General features: G+C 45.1%; 1 protein-coding gene across 5 annotated transcripts in view; it reads right to left on the reverse strand.

Moving 5' to 3' along the window:
* The window catches only part of LOC106604875 (protein diaphanous homolog 1), a 137486-nt gene that overhangs the window by 20096 nt on the left and 100214 nt on the right, over positions 1-17176 (reverse strand). For all 5 annotated transcript variants that reach the window (XM_014199962.2, XM_014199965.2, XM_014199961.2 and 2 more), the window contains 5 exons: positions 1970-2068; positions 1742-1836; positions 1502-1603; positions 935-1174; positions 669-798 (listed from right to left, as the gene is read on the reverse strand). In XM_014199962.2, the coding sequence (XP_014055437.2) occupies positions 669-798; positions 935-1174; positions 1502-1603; positions 1742-1836; positions 1970-2068 (666 nt within the window). The remainder of the gene's footprint in view (positions 1-668; positions 799-934; positions 1175-1501; positions 1604-1741; positions 1837-1969; positions 2069-17176) is intronic.

The following is a 17176-nucleotide window of genomic DNA, read 5'->3' on the forward strand; positions in this document are numbered from 1 at the left end:
GGTCAGCCAGCCACATGTCTATGGGCTCAGCTCTGCCCTGGGTCATGTTGATTAGGACACACAGTATCAAAACAGTTTGCAACATAAAACAAAAACTAGAGATTCTTATTCTTAAGTCCAGGTAATTCCTCCCGGGTTTCAGTCCGCTTTGTTCCGTTGGTGCCTAATGAAAACCCTGCTGTGCTATAGAAAAGGAACCCTGGAGGGGCCAGCCACTACTCACTCAAACGATAGCAATAGCCTATAGGGGGAAAAAAAATCGAATTACAAGCTTCAAGTTTAAGCCCATTAAGAAATAAATGATCCGTGTGGGAAAAAAATGCATCTAAAAAACCCAGAAACAAAATAGCCAATAACCTATCTTCCTACTAGGCCTATCATAAAGGCTTAAAGCCACATTTAAGCTGTGAACAGGAGCCTATTTCTTAAATATTCAAATAGTCCTAAAGTTGCCGCTTTCAAAAAGAACAAGAATGAAACAAGTCTACAGGCCGAGGCTATAGAACAAACTGAATGTTAAGCGAGGAGGAAGCAAAACAAGTATTATGAAGCGCGAGGACGGAGGACTTTGCTTCTATCCAGCCCGTGATTTTATCACTACTTGATCCCGATAGGACAAAGGCTGACGTCGCCCCGACCCTAGTGTGGTCCACGGTTGTCATGGTTACCTCGGCTGGCCTTCTCCACGTGGATGAGCTCGTCTGGGAAGGTCATGACGTCGGGATACTGCTCCTGACAAACGTCAGCCAGGAAGTGCAGCAGCGTCTGCTTCAGGTCAGCTGTCTTGGTGTCCCGCAGCTGATTGGACAGAGGGTCAGAGGGCAAATCAGACAAGAGTTTTATCCCCCTCCCTTTTAAAACCCTTAATGCAGTCTGCTTAACACGTCCATTTTGTCCGAACCCTGTAGCGTGTCTGTAGATCTCTCTCACACACCTTGCAGAGGTAGCTGATGCTGAATCCGAAGGCCTTGGCGTTGCGGGAACCGGCGTTCATGTAGTTGCCCACCAGCAGGATGATCTGCAGCAGCTGGGAGAAGGCGGCGCTCTTCCTGAGCTCCTCGCAGGCCGCCGTCACGGACACCACGTCCGGCTTGATGTTGTTCAGCTGCTCCTCAAACTGCAGCCGGAACAAGATGGCCGTCAGGCGAGGCTTCAGCCGCTTCACCGACGACATCTGGAGGCGGGAGAGAAGGGAGTGTTGGAGACTATGACAGACACAAGAGGTAAATGTGTGTTATACATGATTTCTGAAGCATCTTTTTAGTGCTTATGAACACTTGTGAATGCTCTATAAAGCCTTTTATAAGTTATGTTTCCTTTAAAGTGGGACGGGAGGGATTGTAATTCCTGGTAGTGTTTGACTAGGGTCAATGGGTTTGTGTGTGTGGTTGGCTAGTTTGTGTTTTCCAAGTCTAATGTGTTACGCTGTGGGTTATTCAGGCCAATCAGAGCTTTGTTAATGCCTCATTTTCCCACATAATAGCGTGTGTTCTGTTCTCACCACGACTCCAAACTGCTCGGCCTCTGCCAGGTCTTCATACTCGTCTTTCATCTCACCCAGAACATTCAGCGTCTCCTGTTCAGGCAGCTGCTTGATAAGATTCTACACACACACACAGAGAGAGAGCGAGAACATTAATTTACACACAGGACGAATACAACATTTGAATGCATAAAAACGCACGCATAGGAAACACTGACTCGGCTCACGTTCAGCCAGCAAGCCAGACAAAGACTGTACCTGCACCATGGACTCAGAGAGCAGCTTCTCGTTGACCTCCAGGATGACGTTCTTGATCTCCTCGTAGGGCAGACGGAACGAGCCCAGGAAGATGGCTGAAACACACAGCCAGTCAGAGCTCACACACACACACACAACCCAAACAACAACACTACTTGACTGCTAGACCCTTTGCTGCATTGAAAGCCTGAGAAGCTGAACATAGTGGATGGTGGTGATGACACTCACAAAGGTTCTGCGATGATTTGGAGTCCAACACCTTCAACTCTTTCACCTTCTTCTTCTGGGTTGTTTTCTTTTCCTCCTCTCCCTCCTGGTCTTTCTTAGCTATTCACAGAGAAAGAGAGAGCGAGAGAGAGAGAGAGAGCGAGCGCGAGAGAGAGCGAGAAAAAGAGAGACAGAGACAGAGAGAGAGCGAGAGAGAGAGCGAGAGAGAGAGCGAGAGAGAGCGAGCGAGAGCGAGAGAGAGGGAGCGAGAGAGAGGGAGCGAGAGAGAGGGAGCGAGAGAGCGAGAGCGAGAGAGGGAGCGAGAGCGATAGAGAGGGAGCGAGAGAGAGAGAGAGAGAGAGAGAGAGATGGGGTGAAGAATTTCTATTGTTAATATTTGGTCCTCAGTAGCTGAGTTGGTAGAGCACGGCTACTAAGTCACTTCAGATAAAAGTGTCTGCTTAAATGGCAAGAGGACTCATGTCAATCCCGAGGCACATTTCAACTGGAGGGAGGAGAGAGATGGAGCGCCAGAGGGTAAAGAAAAGGAATATAGCAGTGGAGAGAAGGCCAAGGTGACCATTTTAAAGCATATGACAAGTAAAACAGAAAGAGCGATATTACAGAGGTGACAAAAGAAACAGTATGATAGAAATAGAGGGGGGGAAAGGGGTGGATGTAGATAGAGGCTGGCAGAGACAGAGATGCCCTTTTCGTGTGTCTCCCACCTCCAGCTGTAGAACGTAATGGAGGTGTTGGGAGCATTGTAACGTTACACCTCGGAGTAGACGGGAGAAACAGCACTCCACCACCACGGGGGAAGACTTTTCACGTCGCACAAGGCTACTGGACATAGTTCTCATGCAGATGGACAGGGAGGGCTCGGAGGCAAGCACAAAGCAGCAGTGAACACACCACCATACACACTCAAACTGTTGGAACAAGGGTCAGGAACTTGTCTGTGGGGAGTGTGTGTACTTCTGGGTTGAGTTCAGTGTGTTCGACACACACACACACACACACAAAAAAAAAAAGTATGCACAAAATAATTTAGCTAACAGGGATCTTGATCCAGGAGGCGATTGAATGTCTCTGCTGAAACCAAGAAGGTTGATCTTGCCAAGTTAGCAAGCTGGAGCCCTGAGCGTGATATCATTTATTTGACACATCTTAGATTTCTTATGGTTATACTTAACTTATAGTTAGTTATAAGCAGTGGCATAGCATGCAGTCCCCCCCCCCCAAAAAAAAATATTACTTTGTATTTTTGAAATGGTATTGAAAATCATACATTCGGTATTTCAAAATATAACGTATAGTGCATTCTGAAAGTATTCAGACACCTTGACTTTTACCACATTTTGTTACGTTACAGCCTTATTCTAAAATGGCCGCCCGGCCAAACGGAGCAATCGGGGGAGAAGGGCCTTGGTCAGGGAGGTGACCAATAACCCGATGGTCACTGACAGACCTCCAGAATTCCTCTGTGGAGATGGGAGAACCTTCCAGAAGGATGACCATCTCTGCAGCACTCCACCAATCAGGTCTTTATGGTAGAGTGGCCAGACGGATGCCACTCCTCAGTAAAAGGCACATGACAGTCTGCTTGGAGTTTGCCAAAAGACACCTAAAGACTCTCAGACCATGACAAACAAGATTCTCTGGTGTGATGAAACCAAGATTGAACTCTTTGGCCTGAATGCCAAGCGTCTCGACTGGAGGAAACCTGGCACCCTACGGTGAAGCGTGGTGGTGGCAGGGACTGGGAGACTAGTCAGGATTGAGGGAAAGATGAACGGAGCCAAGTTCAGAGAGATCCTTGATGAAAACCTGCTCCAGAGTACTCAGGACCTCAGACTGGGGCAAAGGTTCACCTTCCAACAGGACAACAACCCTAAGCACACAGCCACCACAACGCAGGAGTGGCTTCAACAAGTCTCTGAATGTCCTTGAGTGGCCCAGCCAGAGCCCGGACTTGAACCTGATCGAACATCTCTGGAGACCTGAAAATAGCTGTGCAGCGACGCTCCCCATCCAACCTGACAGAGCTTGAGAGGATCTGCAGAGAAGAATGGGAGAAAGATACAGGTTTGCCAAGCTTGTAGCTTCATACCCAAGACTACTCAACGCTGTAATTGCTGCCAAAGGTGCTTTAAAGTACTGAGTAAAGGGTCTGAATACTTATGTAAATGTGATATTTAAGTTAATAAACCGGCAAAATGTCTAAAACAGTTTTTGCTTCGTCATTATGGGGTATTGTGTGTAGATTGATGAGGAAAACAAGTTTAATCAATTTTAGAATAAGTGTAATGTAACAAAAAAATGTCAGTCAATCCAGAAAATGTCAAGAACTTTGAAAGTTTCTTCCACAATCACCTGACCTCAACCCAATTGAGATGGTTCGGGATGAGTTGGACCGCAGAGTTAAGGAAAAGCAACCAACAACTCCTTCAAGACTGTTGGAAAAGCATTCCAGGTGAAGCTGGTTGAGAGAATGCCAAGTGTGTGCAAAACTCATCAAGGCAAAGGGTGGCTACTTTGAAGAATCTCAAATATATTTACATTTGTTTAACACTTCTGGTTACTACATGATTCCATATTTGTTATTTCATTGTTTTGATGTCTTCACTATTATTCTACAATGTAGAAATAGTAAAAAACAAAGAAACCCTGGAATGAGTAGGTGTCCAAACTTTTGACTGGTACTGTATATATAACTACTACTACTACCACCGCTACAACAGTACCACTACAACAGTACCACTACTACAGTACTACCCTTACTACTACCACCACTAACACTATAGTACTACCATTACTACAACAGTACTACCATTACCACTACAGTACTACCACTACAACAGTACTACCACTACCACAGTACTACCACAGTGCACTGTATTATAACAAAGAGCAGGCCCCACTCTCTGTCTCTCTCTCTCTCACACCCCACCACTCACAGCCACTACTGAACAGCATTGTTTGTTTCACTTGGCATCATAACCTCCTGTAAGCATCTTTGTCACTCGTCTGCGGGTAGCATATGTGTTTTCCCTGTGTGACAACAAGCATATGTTGTCTTCGTATGTACCTAATGTATTGTGTGTGTGTGTGTGTGTGCTGTCTGTATCGTCAATGGGAATCATAAACACCATTGTGTCTCTCACACTCTGTCCTGGAGCATACAGAGAGCAGGAAGACTATCAGGATATCCATCGTTACACACACGGACAAAGACAAACACACAGGGACATAGACACACAATCAGAGAGACAAATAGAGATGAACATACATTATATATACAAATGAACTGATGAATCACGCTTCACCATCTGGCAGTCCGACGGACGAATCTGGGTTTGGCGGATGCCAGGAGAAAGCTACCGACCCGAATGCATAGTGCCAACTGTAAAGTTTGGTGGAGGAGGATTATTGGTCTTGGCTGTTTTTCCTGGTTTAGGCTAGGCCCCTTAGTTCCAGTGAAGGGAAATCTTAACACTACACCATACAATGACATTCTAAGTAATTGTGTGCTTCCAACTTTGTGGCAACAGTTTGGGGAAGGCCCTTTCCTGTTTCAGCATGACAATGCCCCCGTGCACAAAGCGAGGTCCATACAGAAATGGTTTGTCGAGATCGGTGTGGAAGAACTTGACTGGCCTGCACAGAGCTCATCGAACACCTTGGGATGAATTGGAACACCGACTGCGAGTCAGACCTAATCGCCCAACATCAGTGCCCAACCTCAATAATGCTTGTGGCTGAATGGAAGTCCCCACAGTAATGTTCAAACATCTAGTGGAAAGAAGAGTGGAGGCTGTTATAGCAGCAAAGTGGAGACCAACTCCATATTAATGCCCATGACTTTGGAATGAGATGTTCGACCAGCAGGTATCCACATACTTTTGGTCACGTAGAGAGAGCGAGAGACAGAGAGAAGAGGGGATGAGAGGAGAGAGGGGATGAGAGGAGAGAGGGGATGAGAGGAGAGAGAGGGGATGAGAGGAGAGAGAGGGGATGCGAGGAGAGAGAGGGGATGAGAGGAGAGAGAGGGGATGAGAGTGTGCTCTTACGCTTATGATAGTGCATGATGCGCTCTAGCCAATCAGAGCACAGCCCTCAGATAAGCTTTCCTATGACGTCGTCATCACTGATTCATAAAATCAGGCCACGGGCAAAACGGCTGCACACATACAGGTTCTCTCATTTATGGTGCAATGGCACCCCTACTGGCTACTGATAACACAACACTCACACTAAACTGCCACAATGGGGGAGAACACTGACACACACATGGCATATCCATTAGCAAACAGACAAACGTTCTTGTTTTATAGTACATGCTGTAGTTCTATTGCTCCCCACCCGCACAAAAGGGACCCCCTACTCACCCCCATACGCCCCCTCCCCCTGGTTACCCCCACCACAGCCCCCTGCCTCTCCAACAGCTGTCTGGCACTGAGACAAGGTGTGTGTGTGTGTGTGTGTGTGTGTGTGTGTGTGTGTGTGTGTGTGTGTGTGTGTACGCTCTCAAGTATTTTCGTTACTGTTCAGCTAACATTACAAATCTATCTCCTGCTGCTTATCAAAAGAGAGAAACAAAGGAGAAGAGGAGGGTTAAGGAGGAGAAGAGCCAAGTCATGCAGTAGTTAAATAGTTAAAGGTTAAATAAAGGTTAAATAAATAGTGTGTGTCTGAGTGAGTGAGTGAGTGAGTGAGTGAGTACAAAAAGGAGTCTGTTTATCGGTCACCGGGCCTGAACTGTTATTAATCACCCCATCCTCTTCTCTCGCTTCCCTTCCTCTCTCACTCCTTAAAAGGATAGAATCTGTGTGAGGAGGTGATGGCTCGCTGCCTTGGAGCGAAGAAAAGAGAGCGTGAAAAACAAGAAACAGGAAAGACCAAAAATCAACCCCTTCTCAGAGAGAAAAGCGCTTATTTCATCCATTTTCCTCTCCTTCATTCCCTCTCCTCTTTCATTCTCTCGTTACCACTCCCTGCATGCGGAGTAGACTGGACCAAGGTTCTTTTTGTTCTAAAAGCTTACAGATGGCAGAGTCCATTGTGTGCGTATGGTGGAAAAGGGTGGCTCATGACACACCTCTACTGGCCAGCTGGGAGAAGTGCACCCAACATTATATAACTTGAATACAACTTTTTCCCCCCCCCATACAACATTCTTCTGCCCCGAGTTTCTCCCCAGCTAGAAGTGGAGGAGAGGGTTTGAGGTTTCGGGGGTCACATTCTTAACGTTTGGACTGAGAGGCTCCTGATATTATGCTTCTACATGTCTAGCTGCCATACAACTCACGCAGTACACGTTTCTCCTGTTTACAAACTCTTGAACTTCACGACCTTAATTCAATACGTTTTGACTGGAAGCCTCACGCGTTCAATTTGAAAATGAAGTTACTCTAAAAGTTTGAATGGAATGTATGCGACAAAGACTGGAGAGAAAATGGAGAGCATGGGGAAGGGGGAGGAAGGGGGGGTAAAAAGAGGCATGAGGTCTTTTGTCTAAACTTAACAGAAGGACAGCTGACTTGGTCCCTTTAAACTTTAAATGTGCACATTATGCCACAGTGTGTGTGTGTGTGTGTTAAAGAGAGAAAGGGGGTTTTCCAGGATAACCTCGGCCTGAAAGAGCCCCTTCATCCTGTTTTTCTTTCTGAAAGGAAGCAGGGAAAATGGATTCCTGGCAGTGCATGTGGAGCCCAACAGCAGATGGCTGGGTGGGGCAGGGGGGGAAGGGAAGCAGGATGTGGGAGGGCCAGGCTGGGTGGGAGGGGTTAGGGGAGGGGCTAGGACTGTGCTCACTTGCGCACCCCTGGTGTCTGAACAGTGTAACTGCTTGGAAGAATTCCTCCACTGACCCAAAGAGCGAGCGCGCGCACACACACACACACACACACACACACACACACACACACACACACACACACACACACACACACACACACACACACACACACACACACGCCATCTTATAAAGGCTGTATAAAGTTGAAAATAAATTAAACATCAAATCATGATAAAATGAGAAGGACATTTATTTGTCATTTCCACCAGTCATCAGCTTGCATGTGTGCTGTGATGGTATGGTAAAGACATGACAAAAAGTACCATCTAGAGAACGTAAAATCTTTGTAAAAAGTCAAACCAATGAAGTTATATAGGGTTGAAAGAGTAGGCCTAGTGTACACGTACAGACGACATATATTTATTTCAATTAATTATCTACATTGAATGAAGACTCACAAGTCCCAAAACAGATTTTAAAAGTATACTAAAAGCCTCTACTCTAAAACGCAATTAGACCTCTTCAATGCATTTCCGACCAAATCTCATAAAGTCTCAACATAATGCAGCTCTACATTTCATGTATTGAACCCTTATGGCATCCTTACATTTACATCATCTTATAACATCTCCCTAGAACCAACCAGACAGATATATTTGTTTACCATTTTAAACTTACTTTATAATCATTCAACTAGCTGTGGGTACAAAACATTAGGAACACCTGCTCATTCCGTGACAGACTGACCAGGTGAATCCAGGTGAAAGCTATGATCCCTTACTGATGTCACTTGTTAAGTCCACTTCAATCAGTGTTGAAGAGGAGAGAGGTTAAAGAAGCATTTTTAAGCCTTGAGAAATGGAATGTGTATGTGTGCCATTCAGAGGGTGAATGGGCAAGACAAAAGAGTTTGAGTGTCAAGAACTGCAATGCTGCTGTGTTTTTCCCACTTAACAGTTTCCCGTGTGTGTCAAGAATGGTCCACCACCCAAAGGACATCCAGCCAACTTGACACAATTGTGAGAAGCATTGGAGTCAACACGGGCCAGCATCCCTGTGGAACGCTTTCAACACCTTGTAGAGTGTGTGTGTGGGGGGGTTCATAATGTTTTGTACACTCTGTGTATATGCCAGTGATCCATGTGCTGTAGAACAAAAGAGTCACTCATGTGGATGGCTGTATGTATGGCGATGCGTGGAGTATGAGTGACCTCTACTGGCTAAACCACAGTACTGTTTCTATAGTAATGTATCCGCCAACAGTAAGGAACACCACGGTCCTAGTGGTTACTACTCTGTAACTCTGAGAGTGACCCTGAGAGTTTATGAGAGGGTGTGTGTTATAGAGAGAAAGGTTGTGTGTGTGTGTGTGTTATTCTCTCAGGGCCGTTCTGACCTCTCTCTGCTCTCCTGGCCATGAAGGTCTGCAGTGATGACGCACTCACACCACGCAGCCTGCATCAGTGATGAAGCACACACACACACACACACACACACACACACACACACACACGCTATTCAGCCTGCATCACTGATAAGGCACCACAGCTGACACACAGACACAGATTCACCTTGAACTCATTCTCACTGCTGCCACAACCACATAAACAGCTCATAAACCCCCCTTTAAAACACCCAGACGATAGACAGACACAGACACACACACACACAGGGCGAGAAGAGGCAGTTAGAGGTTAGCTGTAATGCGCTACCACTGGCTGTGGTTATTAAAATCAGCCCTATATCAGCCACTCTCCCTGGGACATGAGCTAAGATTTACTACTGCAATTACACCAGCTAATTAAAACAGAGCGAGAGAGAGAGGGGGAGAGTGAGAGAGAGAGAGAGAGAGGAGAGAGCGAGAGAGAGAGAGGAGAGGAGGGGAGAGGGAGAGAGAGAGAGAGAGAGAGAGAGAGAGAGAGAGAGAGAGAGAGGAGAGGGAGAGTGAGAGAGAGAGAGAGAGAGAGGAGAGGGAGAGAGAATAATAGGGAGTGTGTTTGCGAAATTAAGAGGGAGGAGAGGAGGACAGGACAGTTAAAGGGAGAGAGGGGCCATAAAACGAGTCAAACAAAGGAAATGGAGAGAAAGAGGGAGGGAGAGAAAGAAAGAGGGAGGGAGAAAGAGCGAGAGAGAATGGGCGAGGGACAAAGGGTGAGGGAGAGAGAGAAAGGGGGAGGGAGGGAGAGAGAGAAAGGGGGAGGGAGAGAGAGAAAGGGGGAGGGCTATGTGCGCAAATGTTTCCTCTTCTCATCCACTTCACTTTGCTAGTGACCTTGAGTTCCACACAACCACACACACACACACACACACACACCTCAGATTCATCCTCTCCCCGTCCCTCCTTCACACTCCAGAGGACTCAGACAAGCCCAACCAGTGCTGGAGGGGGTTGACACTTGCCTGCCCGCTCGCCCACCCTCCGTGTGTGTGTGTATGTGTGTGGTGCTCCCAAATCCACTAGCGGTTGGTACACGGTGTGGAGCGCGGGCCGAGTGAGGACGTCCTTGAGGATGTAGTATTGGCCTTGCCGTCAAACAGCGCCCTCTAGGGTGGTTGACGGGGTACTGCAAGCTGTCTCAGAAAAAATGAGATCAATCGCAACACAACCACAACACAACCATATGACACTGACAGAGATTGTCATGTGGTAGTCATATAGACACCGTAACACACACACACACACACACACACACACACACACACACACACACACACACACACACACTGTGTTCTAACCCTCTAGGTAACAACCGCCTAGGGCTACGGAAGGGTTTGGAACAGCTCTTCTGTCGCTCTGAAATATTAACACATTCTGGACAGACACCAGGAAAGGAGAGAGGGAGGGAGGGAGAGAGGAAACCACACTAAAAGGAGGAGTTTTACTTGCTATATTGTATTTACTTCGCCACCATGGCCTTTTTTTTGGGGCTTTACCTCCCTTATCTCACCTCATTTACTCACATTGTATATAGACTTATTTTTCTACTGTATTATTGACTGTAGGTTTGTTTTACTCCACGTGTAACTCTGTGTTGTTATGTGTCAAACTGCTTTGCTTTATCTTGGTCAGGTCGCAGTTGCAAATGAGAACTTGTTCTCAACTTGCCTACCTGGTTAAATAAAGGTGAAATAAAGAAATAAAAAAGAGGAAGAAAGCGGAAAAGAAGCCGAGATAAAAAGAGGAACGTGGAAAGAAACGGAGGGCTACACAGTGTCATGCCACAGAGGAGTGCAGACATTCATTCTGTTAACACCCCCCCCCCTTCCCTTCCTCAGTCTCCATCTCCAACCGTCTGTTTCTCCTCCCAGGCATCTCTCTCTGCTTCAGTGAGGAGGACAAAGGAAAGCACTCTCTCTCTCTCTCCCTCTGTCTCCTTGGGCTAGCCTCGCAGGCTTGACTGGCAGTCGCGAGTTGACCACATGGTGGAAACAGGCTGACACGCGCACACGACGAATAGGAGGCAGAGAGACAGTTTCAGCGGGTTCCATAGGCCCCTGGGCTCTGCCTTTAGAAGACATGGGGAGAGAGATACTGCCCTTTAAAATGTCACACGCCGCTCGCAGGGCATGAAAAACACACACACACACTTGAGAAAATGATGTCAGAACTAAATGTCTTCTAGCCACCATAGAGACTTCTGTTCCTGTTATTGTCACTCTCTCTTTCTCTGCCAGTCTCAGGGTCTGGCCAGGGCTCACATAGGCACGGGTGAAGGAGGAGGAGGAATAGGGGGAGGGAGATGAGGAAGAAAGCAAGAAAAGAGAAGGAGTGTATGGAGAGATGATGAGGGGTGAGAGAGAGAGAGAGAGAGAGAGAGAGGGGGGGAAAGGGAGATAGATAGGGGGAAAGGGAGAGGGGTAAGAACGGGGACAGCCCCAGCGAGACCCGGCCTCAATCACAAGGATTAGCTCTGAGCAGCCAGCTAGCGTCTCTGTCCGTCTGTCTGCCACAGATGATCAGGAACAAGATTTAATCCAACTGCTAAAACGGGGGCCCTGCTCTCCTCTTTCATCCACATAAAGGGAACCTACATACAGTAGTGTAGCGCGTGTGTGTGTGTGCGCGCACACAGGGTTTCAGACTTAACATTTTCCACTTGTTGCACTAGCGCTACTAAGTTGTTCAGTTGGTGGCACCAGCTCATGATTTCGTTGCACCAGTTATTTTCCCCTCCCGGCATCACGCAATATAAAAAATGAGTACCATGTTGTACAGTCATTCACAGTGCTTTATTAAAACGTGCAATGGTCTACTGAGATGGTGTTCAAGAACAAAGTTGTTTCATCTCCTCAGGTTGTGGTTCAACATTTTTGGGTAGCCAATTGTATTTATACTGTGCAATTTTTTTTTTAAACGTAACAATTTCTAATATTTTACCGAATTACAGTTCATATAAGGAAAATCAGTCAATTAATTAGGCCCTAATCTATGGGTTTCATATGACTGGGCAGGGGTGCAGCCACTTGACAGCCAGGCCCACACGCTGGGGAGACAGGCCCAGCCAATCAGAATGAATTGTTTTCCACATAAGGGCTTTATTACAGACAGAAATACACCCCCCCGTTACATTTATATTTTTGTTAAGTCTAATAAAATATATTTTACTGTTAAAATTGGGTTCCAGAAATGATGTAATTTTTGTTCAAGCGAGATGAACTTGCCTGCATCTTTATGTGTGCACTAATATCAATATCAAATATCTTGGTTATAAAATTAAGCAAAAAATTATAATAATTTAAAAATGAATTAAAAGTATACCTACAGAAAGCTGAGAACCTTCTCTCTTTAACTGTGACAACAGGGTAGCTGTGTTTTCCCTGCTATTAGATTTGAAATGTTATACAACAAGAACATTTCTCCAGGAGCATTTTTTCCTCCGGTAAAGGAAAGAGCGGCTGCTCAAAACAGCAGCAGTCCCGAGAAAAACAGGTATAGGGGCAAGCAGGCAGAAACTTTCAATACAGGAATCATGAGGATACCATATTTTATCAAATCATGGTTTTAGCCCCCCCCCCAAAAAAGTGTGTCAAAGGGTCGCAAAATCCGTCTAAATGGTCACAGTCTGGAGCCCGTGTGTGTGTGTGTGTGTGTGTGTGTGTGTGTGTGTGTGTGTGTGTGTGTATGTGAGTAGTGTAACCATACAGCCTATATACTCCCTAGAGAAAGTCCACTAGTTCTGATCCCAGTGAGTCACACACACCATCAGGAGATAATGGACCCAGTGACTGCTGAGGTTTGGACCCAGTGACTGCTGAGGTTTGGACCCAGTGACTGCTGAGGTTTGGACTAGAGGTCGACCGATTATGATTTTTCAACGCCGATACCGATTATTGGAGGGCCAAAAGAAGTCGGTACCGATTAATCGGACGATTTATATTATACATATATACATATACATATATATTTTCTATTGTAATAATTACAACAATACTGAATGAACACTTATTTTAACTTAATAGAATACATAAATAAAATGTATTTAGTCTCAAATAAATAATGAAACCTGCTCAATTTGGTTTAAATAATGCAAAAACACAGTGTTGGAGAAGAAAGTAAAAGTGCAATATGATGTGCCATGTAAAAAAGCTAACGTTTAAGTTCCTTGCTCAGAACATATGAAAGCTGGTGGTTCAATATTCCCAGTTAAGAAGTTTTAGGTTGTAGTTATTATAGGAATTATGACGCGTCGACTATTTCGCTCTATACCATTTTTATTTCATATTCCTTTGACTATTGGATGTTCTAATAGGTACTTTAGTATTGCCAGTCTAATCTCAGGAGTTGATAGGCTTGAAGTCAAACAGCACTGTGACTCAAGCATTGCTAAGAGCTGCTGGCAAACGCAGTAAAGTTTGGATGAATGCTTACGAGCCTGCTGCTGCCTACCACCGCTCAGTCAGACTGCTCTATCAAATATCAAATCATAGACTTAATTATAATAAACACAGAAATACGAGCCTTTGGTCATTAATATGGTCAAATCCGGAAACTATCATTTCAAAAACAAAACGTTTATTCTTTCAGTGAAATACGGAACCGTTCTGTATTTTATCGAATGGGTGGCAACCCTAAGTCTAAATATTGCTGTTACATTGCACAACCTTCAATGTTATGTCATAATTATGTAGAATTCTGGCAAATTAGTTCGGCAACGAGCCAGGCGGCCCAAACTGTTGCATATACCCTGACTCTGTGTGCGATGAACGCGAGAGAAGTGACACAATCTCCATAGTTAATATTGCCTGCTAACACACATCTTTTAACTAAATATGCAGGTTTTAAAATATATACTTCTGTGTATTTTAAGAAAGGCATTGATGTTTATGGTTAGGTACATTCGTGCAACTATTGTGCTTTTTTCGCGAATGCGCTTTTGTTAAATCATCACCCGTTTGGCGAAGTAGGCTGTGATTCGATGATAAATTAACAGGCACCACATTGATTATATGCAACGCAGGACAAGCTAGTTAACCTAGTAATATCATCAACCATGTGTAGTTAACTAGTGATTTTGTGAAGACTGATTGTTTTTTATAAGTTTAATGCTAGCTAGCAACTTACCTTAGCTCCATGCTGCACTTGCGTAACAGGTGGTCAGCCGGCCAAGCAGTTTCCTCGTGGATTGCAATGTAATCGGTGTCCAAAAACGCCGATTGTTATGACAACTTGAAATCGGCCCTAAATAAATCGTCCATGCCGATTAATCGGTCGACCTCTAGTTTAGACCCAGTGACTGCTGAGGTTTAGAGGTTGCCAGATACACCCAGATATCCTATTATCTACAAAAGGTGGAATCTAACTGTTTGGATCCGATTGCAGGTTAGGCCCTCCATGGTTCCCATAGCGTTTCTAATATCCGTTTTAGCCTCATACAAACAAAGACACAAATACTGAGCCCCCCCCCCTCCCCTCCGCTAACCAAAAATCCTCTCCTAAAACATCTGTTTCTCAAACCCTCGAAGGAATTGGTCACAATTACACGGACACACAAAACCAACACACGCACAGTTCTAATCCCGCCATGTGCTTACTGACCTGTCGAGATGGAAGGGCTATGGAGCCAGTCAACGGCCCAAACAGACCACGACGTGTGTGTAAGCTGATTTACTGTACACACACACACCCCAAGAGGTTAGCCTCTGTCTCCTATCTCAACTGGTTTAGTGTGCTGTGAAATATATATATATTTTTGTGTGTGTATGTAAGACGGTCTAGTACAGATAGACACCACAGTCTGTAATCCAGTCAGACGGGAGCTAAAGCTGCAGTTAACTCCAGAGACTGACAGAACAGCTCCAGGGAGAAGAAAAAAAGAATCAAATAATCTGCCTTACACACGGCCGTTACCACAGACAGCTTCAGCACTGAGACATACAGTTGAAGTCGGAAGTTTACATACACCTTAGCCAAATACATTTAAACTCAGTTTCACAATTCCTGACATTTAATCCAAGTAAAAAATTCCCTGTCTAGGTCAGTTAGGATCACCACTTTATTTTAAGAATATGAAATGTCAGAATAATAGTAGAGAGAATAATTCATTTCAGATTTCATTTCTTTCATCACATTCCCAGTGGGTCAGAAGTTTACATACACTCAATTAGTATTCGGTAGCATTTCCATTAAATTGTTTAACTTGGGGTAAATGTTTTGGGTAGCCTTCCACAAGCTTCAACTTAAGTTGGGTGAATTCTGGCCCATTCCTCCTGACAGAGCTGGTGTAACCGAGTCAGGTTTGTAGGCCTCCTTGCTTGCACACGCTTTTTTAGTTTTGCCCAGAGATTTTCTATAGGATTGAGGTCAGGGCTTTGTGATGGCCATTTTGTCACAACTTTGGAGGTATGCTTGGGTCAGTGTCCATTTGGAAGACCCATTTGTGACCAGGCTTTAACTTCCTGACTGATGTCTTGAGATGTTGCTTCAATATATCTACATAATTTGCCTTCCTCATGATGCCATCTAGTTTGGGAAGTGCACCAGTTCCTCCTGCAGCAAAGCACCCGCACAACATGATGCTGCCACCCTCGTGCTTCACGGTTGGGATTGTGTTCTTCGGCTTGCAAGCCTCCCCCTTTTTCCTCCAAACATAACGATGGTCATTATGGCCAAACAGTTCTATTTTTGTTTCATCAGACCAGAAGACATTTCTCCAAAAAGTACGATCTTTGTCCCCATGTGCAGTTGCAAACCGTAGTCTGGCTTTTTTATTGCGGTTTTGGAGCAGTGGCTTCTTCCTTGCTGAGCGGCCTATCAGGTTATGTCGATATAGGACTCGGTTTACTGTGGATATAGATGCCTTTGTACCTGTTTCCTCCAGCATCTTCACAAGGTCCTTTGCTGTGGTTCTGGGATTGATATGCACTTTTCGCACCAAAGTACGATCAGAAGACAGAACGCATCTTCTTCCTGAGTGGTATGACGGCTGCGTGGTCCCATGGTGTTTATACTTGTGTACTATTGTTTGTACAGATGAACGTGGTACCTTCAGGCATTTGGAAATTGCTCCCAATGATGAACCAGACTTGTGGAGGTCTACAATTTATTTTCTGAGGTCTAGGCTGATTTTGTTTTGATTTTCCCATGATGTCAAGCAAAGAGACACTGAGTTTGAAGGTAGGCCTTGAAATACATCCACAGGTACACCTCCAATTGACTCAAATGATGTCAATTAGCCTATTAGAAGCTTCTAAAGCCATGACATTTTCTGGAATTTTCCAAGCTGTTTAAAGGCATAGTCAACTTAGTGTATGTAAATTTCTGACCCACTGGAATTGTGATACAGTGAATTATAAGTGAAATAATCTGTCTGTAAACAATTGTTGGAAAAATTACTTGTGTCATGCACAAAGTAGATGTCCTAAGCAACTTGCCAAAACTATAGTTTGTTAACAAGAAATGTATGGAGTGGTTGAAAAACAAGTTTTAATGACTCCAACTTAAGAGTAAGTAAACTTCCGACTTCAACTGTACACACAAGGAGGAAGAGACAGACACACGCACTAGATATTTTTTACGACACATCATTTGAGGCCTTTCTAGACTGCATCAACTCTGGCCCTGTGTATGGTGTGTGCAACAGGATGTAGATAGGTCCTAGACCTGTGGGTGGTGTGTGTGTGTGTGTGTGGGGGGGTGAGAGATGCTCCGGTCCTCTCGTGTAGCACGGCTCAGTGAGTGTGTCAGTTTGTGTTGAGGCTCACTGAGAAACCGCTGAGAGCTGGCAGCTGCATTAAATTTTAACCCTGCATCTAACTGCTCGGCGCACCCGCTCTCTCACACACACACACACACAGAGAAAGATAGTGATGGATACACACACTCTCATCCTATTATCCTGGCTCAGATGTGATGGCAGTAGATGGGGATCGACGGAGCGAAAGACACAAGCAGACAGAGTAAAGAGAGGATGGAACCTATTACACACTGA

Source organism: Salmo salar, chromosome ssa05 (assembly GCF_905237065.1).
Source record: "Salmo salar chromosome ssa05, Ssal_v3.1, whole genome shotgun sequence".
NCBI lineage: Eukaryota > Metazoa > Chordata > Actinopteri > Salmoniformes > Salmonidae > Salmo > Salmo salar.